The sequence below is a fragment of the Panulirus ornatus genome, chromosome 64 (assembly GCF_036320965.1).
Source record: "Panulirus ornatus isolate Po-2019 chromosome 64, ASM3632096v1, whole genome shotgun sequence".
NCBI classification, from domain to species: Eukaryota; Metazoa; Arthropoda; class Malacostraca; order Decapoda; family Palinuridae; genus Panulirus; species Panulirus ornatus.
In genome coordinates, this window is record NC_092287.1 from 23,764,976 (window position 1) to 23,780,375 (window position 15,400).

General features: G+C 48.0%; 1 protein-coding gene and 1 long non-coding RNA gene across 2 annotated transcripts in view; one reads left to right on the top strand and one right to left on the bottom strand.

Annotated features, from left to right (window-relative positions):
* LOC139746145 (uncharacterized) overlaps positions 1–15,400 on the top strand; it is a 52,836-nt gene that overhangs the window by 3,456 nt on the left and 33,980 nt on the right. The gene's annotated exons all lie outside the window — the stretch shown is intronic.
* Positions 6,446–14,450, bottom strand: LOC139746132 (uncharacterized). The gene is made up of 2 exons (XM_071656989.1): positions 13,482–14,450; positions 6,446–8,442 (listed from the first exon to the last, which is right to left on the bottom strand). Exon 1 carries the CDS (start codon positions 13,947–13,949, stop codon positions 13,569–13,571), a length of 381 nt encoding a protein of 126 aa, XP_071513090.1. The 5' UTR covers positions 13,950–14,450; the 3' UTR covers positions 6,446–8,442; positions 13,482–13,568.

A 15,400-nucleotide genomic window follows, 5' to 3' on the forward strand; every position in this document is an offset into this window, starting at 1 on the left:
TCGTCGTGCTCAAGGGTCGTACCGTCGTGTTGAATGGTCACCGTCGTGCTCGAGGGTCGTACCGTCGTGCTCAAGGGTCATACCGTCTTGTTCATGGGTTGCACCGTCTTGTTCAGGGGTCGTACCGTCGTGCTGAATGGTCACCGTCGTGCTCAAGGGTCGTAGCGCCGTACTCAAGGGTTGTACCGTCGTGTTCAGGGGTCATCGTCTTGCTCAAAGGGTCGTACCGTCGTGCTCAAGGGTCGTACCATCGTTTTTCGACGTGTAGAGGGGTGCGTCTTGCTATCAGTTTACCCCTTAATGTCGTCCATTTACCCCCGACGCAGCCATGGTTCAGTCGCGTGTGTGTCCCCCCCCTCGGCTCTTGTCAATATACCCCCCGACCGTAATCGGGTTAGCGATGTTGGACGGGATGATCGGTTGCGTGAGGTGGGGAGGGAGGGAGGAGAGCGCGGTGTTTTGGCGGTGGGGGGAGAAGAGAGCCAACGAGGAGGGAGATTAGGAAGACACAGATCCCTGGGCGAGATGGAAGCGGCCTTGTTATTGGTCAGTCTTGTGACGAAGCGGCGGACGACCCGTTCTCCGTCTTATTTATAGTCGCGTTTATTCGCCGTTCACTTCCTTCCTTCCTTCCGTTTAAAACCACCGTTGTAGCTTCCGTTTATTTGTCGCTATTGAGTGGGTTTCCCTTTGGCTCTGTCACCTTTTCTTCTCTGTCTCTTTTATTGAAGGATATATGAATTATTTCATCAGTGATTTGCTTGGGCTGAGGGGGTATTTGACTACGGGGGTAGGTGGAGGGAGGCAAGCACAGAGCGTGCAGTGGGTACAGTGGCAAAGGGGACGAGGGGCACAAGCTAATATTTGACTACGGGGGTAGGTGGAGGCAAGCACAGAGCGTGCTGTGGGTACAGTGGCAAAGGGGACGAGGGGCACAAGCTAATATTTGACTACGGGGGTAGGTGGAGGCGAGCACAGAGCGTGCAGTGGGTACAGTGGCAAGGTGGCGAGGGGCACAAGCTAATATTTGACTACGGGGGTAGGTGGAGGCGAGCACAGAGCGTGCAGTGGGTATAGTGGCAAAGGGGACGAGGGGCACAAACTAATATTTCTGTTGGTTAAAAGGGTGGATGAGTTGATTGGGGAGGAGTTGTACTGAGAGTGTACAGCTGACATACAGCTGTCAATAGCAGTGCATCAGATGCAAGGTATGCAGTACACAGAACGTATGTGCGTCTTGGGTATAAATTGTGTCAGTGTACCGGATACAGAGGGGTCATTATCAAGACGGGTTACATGATTACAGGGTATATGTATTTCAGGGTGTCACAGACTTGGGATGTATCGCCAGAATATGCCCGATAACATTACATTTCGGGTCATTTAGATTTTTATGTGTTCTCTGCCGTTCGTTTATCTCTGTGTCTCATTTGTGATTCGTTTAGCCATTCGTTTGATTGTGTGTTCTCATTTGTTTTTCGTTTAGTCATTCGTTTAACTCGCTCACTGTGTCTCATTTATCATTCGTATAGCCATTCGTTTAACTCACTGTGTATCTTATTTGTCATTCGTTTAGTCATTCGTTTAACTCGCTCGCTGTGTCTCATTTATCATTCGTATAGCCATTCGTTTAACTCAGTGTCTTTTTGGTAATTCGTTTAGCGATTCGTTTAACTCGCTCACTGTGTCGCATGTCGTCCTCCTCCTTTGACTAGTTATTCAATAGTGGGCCGCTTTGATGACTTAATTCTTCTTTCCCTTCATTTCGAAACTCTCTCTCTCTCTCTCTCTCTCTCTCTCTCTCTCTCTCTCTCTCTCTCTCTCTCTCTCTCTCTCTCTCTCTCTCTCTCTCTCTCTCTCTCTCTCTCTCTCTCTCTCTCTCTCTCTCTCCTCTCAGATGTCTTTCCCCAGTTAACTGTGACCTGGCACTTTTTAAACGAGTTAATTTTTTAATTTCCCCCCCCCCCCCCCCAAGTGAGTAAATTACATTTTCCTTGTCTCCTCGTTCTCCCTTTCATTAATCTCTTTATATTTCAATGAAAGGCTGGCCTCGATGTGGACTTTGGTCCGTGGTTGGAGCTTTCAACATTAAAGATTAAAAAAATGATGCATCTACATTAATTAATTTTTGCCTCGTTTACCGTACGCAGTTACTTGTGCCGGTTTTACCAACTCATTTACTCATATTCATACGTACATTATGTACATGCACATCCATACAGACACACGATAGCACATATTTACACACACACACACACACACACACACACACACACACACACACACACACACACTCTTTCCCTCCCAGCTAACGTTCATCAACTCCGTTATCACGACGTGTACGACCTAAAAGCACGAAGGTACGACCCTTGAGCACGGCGTATACGACCTAAAACCACGTAGGTACGGCCCTGGAGCACGTCGGTGCGACCCATGGGTACGATAGCCCGGCCTGGCCTACAGCGTGACCCTTACAGTGGCCGGGTCAAAACGCCAAGCCAGACATTCCCCCAGGGGATCGTAACCTCGCTCTTATGGATCGTAAGGTGGTGCTCAAGAGGTGTGGGTTGGGGGCGGGGGGTGAACTTTGGGCTGAGAGAGTTGTTATTCACAACCAACACGTTTTCTGTGAGACTTTCCACCAGACGAACGTGTGTAACCAGCGGTGTTCGAGTACGCATTTCATTTCTCTCAAACACCGTAATTACCCGTCGCTAATTACCTGGACACACACACACACACACACACACACACACACACACACACACACACACGTGTGAACGGAGTTTTAATTAGAATACCTGTTGCTGTAAACAGAAGCTTAGTTGATTATAAACACGAGACTCTTTTTAATCTTAACCCTTTGAGTAGATTATCTAATTATGAACTGGTAATTAGGTTAAGGAGCTTGCAGGGAAGAATGAGTGAGAATGATGAGGGAATATATATATATATATATATATATATATATATATATATATATATATATATATATATATATATATATATATGAGGAGCTGGAGAATGAGTTTGAGAGTGTCTTCACGGTGGATGATAATGCCATCCCACCATTAGCAAAGTCAGGGGGGAGGTAGAAGTCATGGACGGTTTGGAAATTGATTTGAGAATACCATAAATTGAGACATCCTCATAGATTGAGACATCCTCATAGATTGAGACATCCTCATAGATTGAGACATCCTCATAGACTGAGACAACCTCATAGATTGAGACATCCTCATAGATTGAGACATCCTCATAGATTGAGACATCCTCATAGATTGAGACATCCTCACCCATATGAGGTTCATAGTCCTGTCGTATTTATGTCAGCCATAGTATGTACTGAGGCGCGCCTGCTTGGGGCCACTCGTAAGTATTGTCCTGTTGGTCACTTGAACAAGGCGTGGGAGGGAGTGGAGGAGGAGGGGGGGGTGGGGGTTGTTACAGGGGCGTGGAAGAGGGCGATGGCGATTTTTATTTATTTTTTTTTTTTCCCCTAACGACGGGAAAAAAATATAATCGGCGGGCATATAGATGGTGGCTGCTCGTGAAGGAAAGAGAGAGAGAGAGAGAGAGAGAGAGAGAGAGAGAGAGAGAGAGAGAGAGAGAGAGAGAGGGAGAGAGAGAGAGAGTCGGGAGACTTTTCAGTATGGGGGAGGAAACCTGGTGAACCCCCCCCCCCCTTGTAACGCTGGCCTCAAAATTGTGAGATGGAAACTGGTTTTCAAGGTTCTGGGGATTGGAGTCTGGGATAGAAGACCCAAGATTTTTTTTTATTACCCTGGTTAGTGGGGGGGGGGGGTTTAGGGGAGCAGGGGGGGTGGGGATGGGTTGGGGGGGTGGGGGGTTGTTAGACTGAGCACCAGGAATGTTGTTATGAAAGACACATTAGGGGTCGATATTGCACATCAGGGGACTTGCGAAGGGGAGGGAGACGCGGGTGTGTGCTAGCGGACCCGCGGACTGGATTAGTGGGGCCCCCCCGCAAACGTCACCGCAGTCGTGATTCGGGTCACTGCAGTTTGCGAAGCGCGCGCACGAGAGAGAGAGAGAGAGAGAGAGAGAGAGAGAGAGAGAGAGAGAGAGAGAGAGAGAGAGAGAGAGAGAGAGCAGCTGCATTGGTACGCGTCGTACCTCGAGTCAGAGTAGGGGGGGTGTGAGGTGCAGCGAAGAGGCTGAGGGGGTCCTGGAGTTCTGTCCGCAGTGGAGAAGAGAAAAGAGAGAAGAGTGACTTGATCAAAGCAGCCTTAGAGTGATCAAACTCAGTCGGACGATGAATATGTTTGAGTGTGAGCAGCCCCTCGTGTGAGATGCCGGGTTGCAGTAAGGGGGGGAAGATGACGAAGGGAGAAGCTGTTTAGAAATGGGTGGAGGGAAAGACTTGGGACTCCTCTCTCTCTCTCTCTCTCTCTCTCTCTCTCTCTCTCTCTCTCTCTCTCCCTTAGTGGAAGGGTGGGAGAGACTTAACAAGATAGCTTGTGAATGCCAGCGTCTTTTAGAGAGGGGGGTTAGAAAATGGTCCCCCTGATGGTATATAGAAAGGTCAAGAGGTCCTTACGGGCGGGTAGGTAAGAAGGAGCACTTTACTTTCCCCTCCTCCATCTGGAGGGATCAGGATTGTAGTGTACCATTACTGTCCTCCTCCAGAAGGTTATCGTCCCTCGTCAGTAGACACTGATCCAGGTGTGCCACATCTGTCTCCCTCCCCAAGTACTTGTGAGCTAACTGTCGGGGTTCGTAGAAACAACAGAGAAAACAATACACATTTTATTGAGGTCACTTACAAGACACCCTGCCGTCAGTACAGTTGTTTGTTTATATAAACATTGCCTCTTGTTTTTTGTTTTTCGTAGTATATACTAACATCTTTCAATAGGCATTTGGGATATAGGATTTAGATTGATAGAAACCTCTACCGTCTACACATTTTTTTTTTCTGACATGATAGTGAAGGATTGTTGGGATGAGTTGCCAGACCACGTATTTCGTTGAAAAAAAAATGAAATAGAGGAATTTGTGTCTTAAAGGCGGCATTGCAAAACAGGCCCGCTTTAAGGAACTTGTCTCTTGGGACATTAAATATCGTGTAATATATCGTGTAATATATATATATATATATATATATATATATATATATATATATATATATATATATATATATATATATACTTTGCATGGGAATCCTGTTCCATGTTAAGTCGATGTCCAAAACATAGAGGGTGAAAGTGTGGATCGAGCATGTCTCGGGAATGTAGTTTCCTGTAGATGGATGTGTCAGGAGTGGAGGCGCTTGAGACAGGGGTAGGGGCTTACGGCAGTGGGAATGAGTCGTCGTTTCTATTATTGGTAAGGGAGGCGGGAGGAGAAAGAGCTGGGTTGGTTATATAATGGATTGGATAAGTATGCCCTTGCAGAGAATCGCACACACACACACACACACACACACACACACACACACACACACACACACACATCTCATATTCTCGCCTTAACGATGTAGCCCCACGAATAGACGACACAACCACCTCCTCTGCTCACATACGCTCATAAGCTGACCTATATTGTGTGAGGGCGTGCGTGTGTGTCGTACCGCGTTGTGCTCAGGGGTCGTAACCGTCTTGTTCTGAGGTCGTGCCGTCGTGCTCGTGGGTCGTACCGTGTCGTGCTCAAAAGTCGTAATCGTCTTGTTCAGAGGTCGTACCGTCGCGCTCAAGAGGAATTACCGTCGTACTCAAGGGTCGTACCGTCGTGCTCAAGCGGTCGTACCGTCGTCCTCAAGGGTCGTACCGTCGTACTCAATGGTCGTAACCGTCGTCCTCAAGGGTCGTACCGTCGTACTCAAGGGTCGTAACCGTCGTCCTCAAGGGTCGTACCGTCGTGCTCGAGTCGTGCTGTCGTTCGACAGTATCGTACCGTCGTGCTCAAGAGTCGTACTGTCGTCCCAAAGTATCGTACCGTCGTGCTCAGGAGTCGTACTATCTTTCCAATGTATCGTACCGTCGTGCTCAGGAGTCGTACTGTCGTCCCAAAGTATCGTACCGTCGTGCTCAGGAGTCGTACTATCGTTCCCAAGTATCGTACCGTCGTGCTCAGGAGTCGTACTATCGGTCCAAAGTATCGTACCGCCGTGCTCAAGAGTCGTGCTGTCGTTCCAAAGTATCGTACCGTCGTGCTCAGGAGTCGTGGTGCCGTTCCCAAGTATCGTATCGTCGTGCTCAAGTCGTACCGTCGTGTTCAAGGGGTCGCACAGTGGTGTATATTGGTTGTGAAGCAGTGACTTCAGTACATATATAGCCTTAGCAGTGAAGGGAATGTCTCGCGAGGCGTATATATGTTATACGCCTGACGTATATTATATATATATATATATATATATATATATATATATATATATATATATATATATATATATATATGTATATATATATATATATATATATATATATATATATATATATATATATATATATATATATATATATTGGTTTCATTGAAGCACACAAGTTATATGAGGTCATATGATCACTTACAATGAGGTAACATTTGTACAGCGTGTGAATATTGACTAGTATTCCCGTCACTTAGTATTTACAAAAATAGTGGGTTTGAATTTATATATACAGTGTATATATATATATGTATATACAGCTTACATAGATTTGTATATAGTCTTATACAATTTTGGTGTGTATGTAAAGCTAGCCTAATATTTCATCATTTCATTGATTTACAAATACTCTTATCTAATATTTCCATCGTTTCATTATGTTACATAGTTAATACGATCATAATAATTCATCAAAGATGTTAGAGATGGCGTTTAAGACGCCACGAATTCCTTGTTTACGTCGCCATATTGGATGCTTGTTCGACAGGGCGAAAGTTGGCGCGAAATACCATCGCCAAATTTTTCGTATCTTTCATTCATAGATTTTTTTTTTACATCTGTTTACTCTTGATAGTTTTTGTTGATCGCATGAGGTATTGATTTCCACGAATTGCAAATTATTTCCATCGAAATTGTTGTTATTGTAAGGCTAGGATATAGCGATTTCTAAGTCCCGCGAAATTCATTGAAAAGATTAGTATTAATTCAAGGCCCAAAAGGAAGAATTTACGATAAATTTATACCACTAATTATTATATCAGGATCCTCGTCTCTTCTGTTATAGTTCTATTGTTTTTTCCGAGTAACTACAAAATTGAAAACCATCAAAGAGACGTGTGTCAGTAAACGAATCCTCCGCAAATATGCGAACTAGACCTCCAATATGGCGGTGTAAACAAACATGACTTCGCCACCGTTGCTGACGCCTGCAATATCTCGTATGTCATCTTTCTGTTGGAGTTATCCTTCCTGTTTCCTCAGTTCATTAGTACACTTTCCTTTGTTTTTCCATTGTTTGGTGAACTTTCCAGATATATTATTATTTTTTTCATGCTTGATGTAATCCTTTATTTTTTTTTTTTTATTCATCGGCGTTCCAATAATGTCTTTTCTTCGATCTGTGTACCACCATACTTATAAAAATATCTCTTTAATACTTAGAAAAATTTGAACTCGAGTGAATTGAAGTATAACTTTGATATTTAGAAAAAATTTGAACTAGAATGAATAAAAATATGCCTTTGATGTTTTAAAAATGTTTGAACTAGAATGAATCTTATGTTTATGGTAACAGAGAAGAGCATGTAGACTCTATTTTACCATAATTCTTCGGCAGAAATTGCGTATTCATAGTCCGTTTTAACGTAGGGTTCGATACCACGTACATCTGCACGGCTCTGCTTGAAGCCACCCACTAACTAGTCTTTCCCATGACTATGTAAGCCATTTTTCCCCTTAAATTTTCACGTCAGGTCCTAAAGTGCCACGTGTGATATATCTCAAGTCTTTTCTTTCAACTCTAGAGGCCTTGTGTAGATGTTATTGTTACCCCTGGATCAGTCTTCCCGTTTTCTATAACCTGCCGTTCTCTTTCTTGATAAGCTGCCTCTATACACCAGCCTTCCTGTTTTCTGTAGCCGTACTTCCACCTCCTGCACAATTGTCCAGCTTTTCCTATACATGTTTACAGCACTCTCTTCTGCCACCCTTCTCGTTTTCTATAACTGCTCATCCTCTTTGTATATACATGTCACTGCTACTTTTATATATTCAACAAACCCTTTTGATTTGTAGGTCTCCATCATCGTCTTCTTTTGACACCCGTGTCCTGTCATAGATGCTGCTGCTGCTGCTGCTGCTGCCTTTTGTATACACGGCGCCCTCCCAGGGTCCACACACACACACACACCACCACACACACACACACACAGAAGCCTTCTCTCTCGTCTTCTCGGCTTCCTCGTGTTTGTGGAATGGCTTTGGAGCGTTAGGCACGGGGTGCTGTCGCCAGCAGACTATGTAGTGGTGGGTGGGTGTCGCCGACAGCAGAACTGGGGAAAAGAAAAACAAAGACGTAATGGTTAGTGTTCTAATGGATGAAAACAAGACGTAATGGGTATTGTTATAATGGATGAAATGCGTCCATTCTGTGGGGTGTGGGGGAGGGGGTTGGAGGGAATGAAAGGGAGAGAAGTGTGGGTAATTCAGTGGGCTAACGGTACGACTCTGTGGGGGGGGGGGTGTGTGTGTGCGACCATTGGTCATGATGGTACGACTCTGGGGTACGACCGTTGATCCTGACGGTACGACTCGGGGTTACGATCATTGATTATTGTGGTATGACGGGGTTACGACCATGGATCATGATGGTACGACTCAGGCGGTACGACCATTGATTATGATGGTACGACTCGTACGACCATTGATCGTGACTACGACTCGGGGGGGGGGGTACGGCTCCATTGATCATGATGGTACGACCCCTTGAGCACGACAGTACGACCCTTGGGTATTTTTTGATGAGACTGGCGTTTGACCTGACCCCAAAGGTCAGGACGTTGTTCATAAGGGCCATGCCGTCGTATCGTAAGCGTTGCATCGTCGTATTAATCAAAGGGTTAGGATTTTTTTTTTTTTCTCAGCGTATCGACTTGCCACGCGTGTGGGACTGGGTTCGAATCCTCCCTCTCCCCCTCTCTCTCTCTCTCTCTCTCTCTCTCTCTCTCTCTCTCTCTCTCTCTCTCTCTCTCATCGGCAAATCGTCATCATAACATTTCGAAATACGTGACCCCGCGCTTTTTAATTAACCCGTTCAACTGGCAGTTGACCCCGCGCTTTTTAATTAACTCGTTCAACTGGCAGTTGAACTGGCAGTTCAGAATCGAGGAGGGGTGATCACCACACACATTCTGACGAGCCTCGAACGCGACACGTTCACACACCCCCCTCCCCCCATCCCCCCTCCCCCCCTCGACTCCAAGCTAATTGCCCTCTCGTGACCTCTGACCTTTTGATCTATGGGGGGGAGGGGGGAAGGATGATGGCGTGGTGGTTGCTGGACAGATATATTTGTTCTCGTATGAAGCTTTTTATTTTGTACCTGTTGACGCGTAATCCTTGATGATGATGATGGGGGGGAAGGGGGCTGAGCTCGGCTGGTGTACGGGGAATATTATAGTGTCAGGAGAAAGTGTTATTTATTTATTTTTTTTTTACACACATGCCAGACTGAGGCATGGCGGGGAGGGGGGGGAAGGAAGGGAACCGGTATGGATGCCCCTTCAAATGGGCGCTTAATTGCCGGTTCGCTCTTTCAAGAGGTATGGGTTTGCCATCTCTTCTCTCTCTCTCTCTCTCTCTCTCTCTCTCTCTCTCTCTCTCTCTCTCTCTCTCTCTCTCTCTCTCTCCGTTGTCTATCATCATCATCATTATCATCCCTCACTATCTCTCACTACTGGGCCTCAGAACACCCCCACACCCCCATTTTCTCTAGGTGTCGTCACCTTCACCATCAGCGCCCCCAGGCACCATCCTTCGTCACTATCATCTTCACTCTCAACGTACAGGTTAAGTCATCACAATATGGCCACGTATTCCCACCTCATTATTGCCTTCATCATCAGTGTGATGAACACTATCCTCACGTGTGCTCGCCTCTCATAATGTAGTCTGTCACCATTCCTCACTATCCTCCCCCCTTCACCATCAGTCTATCACCATTCCTCACTATCCTCCCCCTTCACCATCAGTCTATCACCATTCCTTTCTATCCTTCCCACTTCACCATCAGTCTATCATCATCGTCACTATCCCTCCCCTTCACCATCAGTCTATCATCATCGTCACTATCCTTCCCCCTTCACCATCAGTCTATCACCATCCTCACTATCCCTCCCCTTCACCATCAGTCTGTCACTAACCCTCACTATCCTCCCCCCTTCACCATCAGTCTATCACCATCCTCACTATCCCTCCCCTTCACCATCAGTCTATCACCATCCTCACTATCCCTCCCCTTCACTATCAGTCTGTCACTACCCCTCACTATCCTCCCCCTTCACCATCAGTCTATCACCATCCTCACTATCCCTCCCCTTCACTATCAGTCTGTCACTACCCCTCACTATCCTCCCCCCTTCACCATCAGCCTATCACTACCCCTCACTATCCCCCCTCCCTCCCATTCATCATCATCCACCTATCACCATCCTCCCCCCCCATTTCTCCCCCCCTTTTTTTTTCGTCTGGGTAATGGCCATCCGTCGTCGTCGCCTCTCTATCCTCCTCCTATCCCTCCGTCATCAAGGTCCTGGGGACGGGAAGAGCTGGGAAAGGGTGGAAGGGGAAGGGGGAAAGGGGGGTGTAATGGCGTAGGCCTTTCAGCTTTAATCCGAGGCCTGGGGAGAGACTGGTTATTGATCGCTTTTACACACACACACACACACACACACACACACACACACACAGACACGCACACGCACACACACCTGTTGATTTTCGTCCGTTCCTCTTATCTATCCACCTCTACTACTACTACGTCTATCCGGTAGTGAATTAGTTCACGAATTAGCGCGTCTTCCAGGTTCTTCCCCCCCCCCCCCTCTCTCTCTCTCTCTCTCTCTCTCTCTCTCTCTCTCTCTCTCTCTCTCTCTCTCTCTCTCATTGCAAACTATCCCCTTCCCCTGTCCCACCTATTCTTCTTCCTTGCCTTCTAACAGCTCCAGCCCTCTCTCTCTCTCTCTCTCTCTCTCTCTCTCTCTCTCTCTCTCTCTCTCTCTCTCTCTCTCTCTCTCTCAGACTAGCTGAAACTCCCCCTCCCCCCATTACCGACCCTCGGGGTAGGAAACAGAACCCCATTTGAACCTCTCGCAAAAGTGCTCAGGAATCGTCCGTTCAGAGATGAACCGAGACGCTGAGGGGTTCAGTCGTGGTTCAGGGTGGGGGAGGGGGTTTAAGAAGGGGTGGGGGGTGAGGGAATGGGAAATGAATTGTGTTCGAATCAAGGAGGGGGGTGGGTTGGGGCGGGAATGGTTGTAAGACGTGAGAGTATGTACTCTTCCCTCGGGGGGAATGGGTTCGGAGTGATGGGGAGGGAGGGTTCACTGGGGTTCAATTCAGATGGGAGCGAGAAGGTTCGTTGGGGGTTCACGCCGAAGGGGGATGGGTCTATTCGTGTTCGGATGGCGGGACATGACGTGTTTTGATATGACACAAATCGCAGTGTAGTTAGGCCCTGTTAATGGAGACCTTAAATTGCAGCGGTTGATATGCATTGAAAATAATTATCGCAAGAATATTAACTACGTCTGAAGCGGCTTCGTTATGAGGTTTGATAGGTAATAGAGGGATCTAGGGGATTAGCGAGGCTAAATACGTTTCTTTTAAAGTTTAGAAAATGGACACGCGAGGTTTAAAAATTATATTATATTATATATATATATATATATATATATATATATATATATATATATATATATATATATATGTGTGTGTGTGTGTGTGTGTGTGTGTGTGTGTGTGTGTGTGTGTGTAATTTGCACGTTGCCTGTAATATGACAACCTCTCTAACAGCTGAAGTAAATATTCCAAGAAGGTATTGGATAAAACTTAGAATATGTCAACAAGTTTAACTTTAAGAAGACAAAAGAATTTTTTTTTTTTTTTGTAAGACAGAATTGACATTTCGTATTCATGAAAAACGATACAGTTTAGTTTGAAATACCGTTTCCCTAGAAAACACATTGTCATTAACGCTAATTGTTGCTAAGTCTGTGTCTATCTTGGAAACTTCGTAGAAAATGTGAAGGCTGGGATTTTGATGTGGTTCGATTTTGAGAGTTGTCTAAATACACACAGTGTATATTTCATTAATACTGTGGGTGAAGTGTGCGTGGCATGAAGAATGGCCCGCTCACACACACACACACACACACACACACACACACACACACACACATATATATATATATATATATATATATACATATATATATATATATATTTGTATGTTCTATGATGGTGCGCGTTCAAATGCTGTCTAGCTGTCATATGTAATGCACCGAAGCCACAGCTCCCTATCCACACCCAGGACCCACAGACCTTTCCATGGTTTACCTCAGACGTTTCACATGCCCTGGTTCAGTCCATTGACAGTACGTCGACCCCGGTATACCACATCTTTCCAATTCACTCTATTCCTTTGCACGCCTCTCACCCTCCTGCATGATTCAGGCCCCGATCGCTCAAAATCTTTTTCACTCCATCCTCCCACCTCCAGTTTGTGAGATACCCCGCTAAGCTGGCGCCCTCGTCAGTGAACGCCCCGGCTAATTTAGTAATTAAGGACGCAAGCATGAGGACACTGCTCGGCCTCGGGTTAATGATGACCTGAGGGAGAGGTAGTTAGGGTGCCCCTTGTCGGCCAGGGAGGGAGGGATCAGAACCACGAGCCTTGATCTTCAGAGAGAGAGAGAGAGAGAGAGAGAGAGAGAGAGAGAGAGGTTCACCCAGACGTTGTGGCTCACGGGCAGGGGTGGGGTGGGGGGTAAATAGGAGTGGTTGGGGGCTGGGGGGTAAATCGACCCATGATCCCCCCCCCCTCCCCACGTTCTCAGGGGGGAGAGGGGTTGATAGACTGGAGAACCCCCTTGGTCTACTCGATTGGGGTAGATGCACCCCAGAATCCTTGGGTCATCATGGAGGGGGTAAATAATCTATTCAAGAGTTACCCCTCCCCCTCATCACACAGGGTTTTGCCTCATGCAGGACTCCCGCGATGGATTGGCCACTGATGTGAATCCAAACTTGAGGGAGTGGGTCAAGGGAAGGGTGAGGGGTGGGTGATGATGATGTCACCCTAGCTCTCTCTCTCTCTCTCTCGATCTAGTGACACGTTGCACAAAGTTTGAATAATGATTAATGATGGTTATATCTTTTTTTATGTCAATTATTAGTTGTAGTAGTAGTATATATTGAGCCTCTGGCTGTGTGGGTGATTATCGGCTACTGACTGCCTGTAATTATTGTCATAATTACTATTAATCGCACGGGGGTTTGGGTTCGGACTGCGAAGAAGAAAACGAGAACTGACCTGCGGGTTGCCCAGTGGTGGTTGCAGCAGCAGCGGGGGCGTCGGGGGCGTCGGGGGCGCCGCGGGGCGGGCGGGGCCCCTGGCGTCCTAACAGCACTTCGTCTCCAAGAACTCGTTGTCCTCCTCTACAGGAGCCTCGACCAGGTCGGGCCCGTCCTTGGCCACGCCGCCCTCGGCCTTCGTGGCCACGGGCGACTTGAGGGCGCCGTCGGCGTTGCTCCTGCTGCTCCCGCCTCCGCCGCCCACGCCCCCGCCCTCTAGCTTCCTCCTGAGGTGGAGCCAGTAGCATCGGCAGCAGACGACCCCCGCCAGGATGTAGAAGAAGGAGAAGAGGGCGCTGCAGATGTACACGACCCGCTCGTTCTCCTCTTCGTCTGCCCAATCTCCGCCGACGTCGCGGTCGCTGGACGTGGCATTAGTGGCGTTCCACGATGGGTCTAGGGCGCCGGACGCGGCCGCCTCCCCCATCCCTCCCTTCCCTCGAGGAGGAGGAGGAGCAGCAGGTCCTCCTCCAACACTCCACTCCTCCCCTCTCCTGCGACGCGTTTATAACCCCACCTTCCCTCCGTCTCCCCCTTCCTCCTTCTCCTCCTCCTCCTCCTCCGGTGCTATGCGATGGCCCTCACTCCGCCTCCCGGGGCATCGCTATGCCACCGTGGGTTCCCGAAGGCCCCTTCCTACCATAACGTCAAGAGACGGTCGGGTGTGTTCCAAAGTCTCTCGCTGGAGAAAAGACAAAAAAAAACCGAGACTTGGTCGCTACTCCGTCAGGAGGGACATGATTTGTAAATCCCCCTTTCCCTCTTTTTTGGAGGGGGCGCCAAGGGGGAATTCAGAGAGGTGGGGCTTGGATCTGCCGGACCGAGCGTAATCCCGACGCGTATCCTCTGTAGGAGGAGTCTTGCGGTGTGGAGCGGCTGCGTCTGTTCGGTTCGAGGGGAGGCGGGCGACTGAGGCGATGGTGTGAGGCGGCAGCAGCAACAACAGGAGGAGGAGGTGGAGGTGGAGGAGGTCGGGTGAGGGGGAGAGTGACACGCGCAGGTGATCGAGGGGGGGTTTATAACGTCCCCCTCCCACTGCCCTTGCAACTGTGTTTTGGGGAGGAGGGAGGATGGTCTCTGAGGGGAAGGGGGGCGTAAAAGACCCTCCTCCCTCCTTCCCGACCCCCCCCCCCCCCCCCCCCCCACCTCCACTGAAAAGTTCCCCAGTACCGTTTGACGGACATTCACTCAACGACGAGACATTAGCTCTATTCTCTCTCTCTCTCTCTCTCTCTCTCTCTCTCTCTCTCTCTCTCTCTCTCTCTCTCTCTCTCTCTCTCACTTGATATATCTCCTTTGTCCCCGGGTTAAGTTGGCTCTCCAGCTTTTTTCCTCCCCTCGTATCATTCAGGGAAATGCCTTTGGCTGGAGACCTCCTCTCTCTCTCTCTCTCTCTCTCTCTCTCTCTCTCTCTCTCTCTCTCTCTCTCTCTCTCTCTCTGTCCAAAACAGACCATTAATGAACCTCTTTTTCTTCCTCTCTCTCCCCCCACCCCCTTCTGCACCATAGCTATTGAGGGACGCGCTGCCCCCCTCCCCCTCTCTCTCTCTCTCTCTCTCTCTCTCTCTCTCTCTCTCTCTCTCTCTCTACTCCCGGCGGTTCCCGGGGAATGGGATTAAGGGGAGGTAATGCCGCGTGAACAGATGAAACGCTCGGGTTTACCGGGCGCGCCTTGAGGCAAGGGGCGCTGTGGCTGACTTAACTTACACATGCTGCAGAGCGTCATGGTTAAAAGGGGTGGGGTTGGAAGCGGTATGTTTGTATGTACGTGTGTAAAGACAGAGCGGCGATTTTCAGGGTTGAGGGGGGTGGGGGGGTTGTCAGGAAGACAGTGTCAGGGATTTGCAGTGTGAGGAGGGTGGGTCATTGTGTACCGTG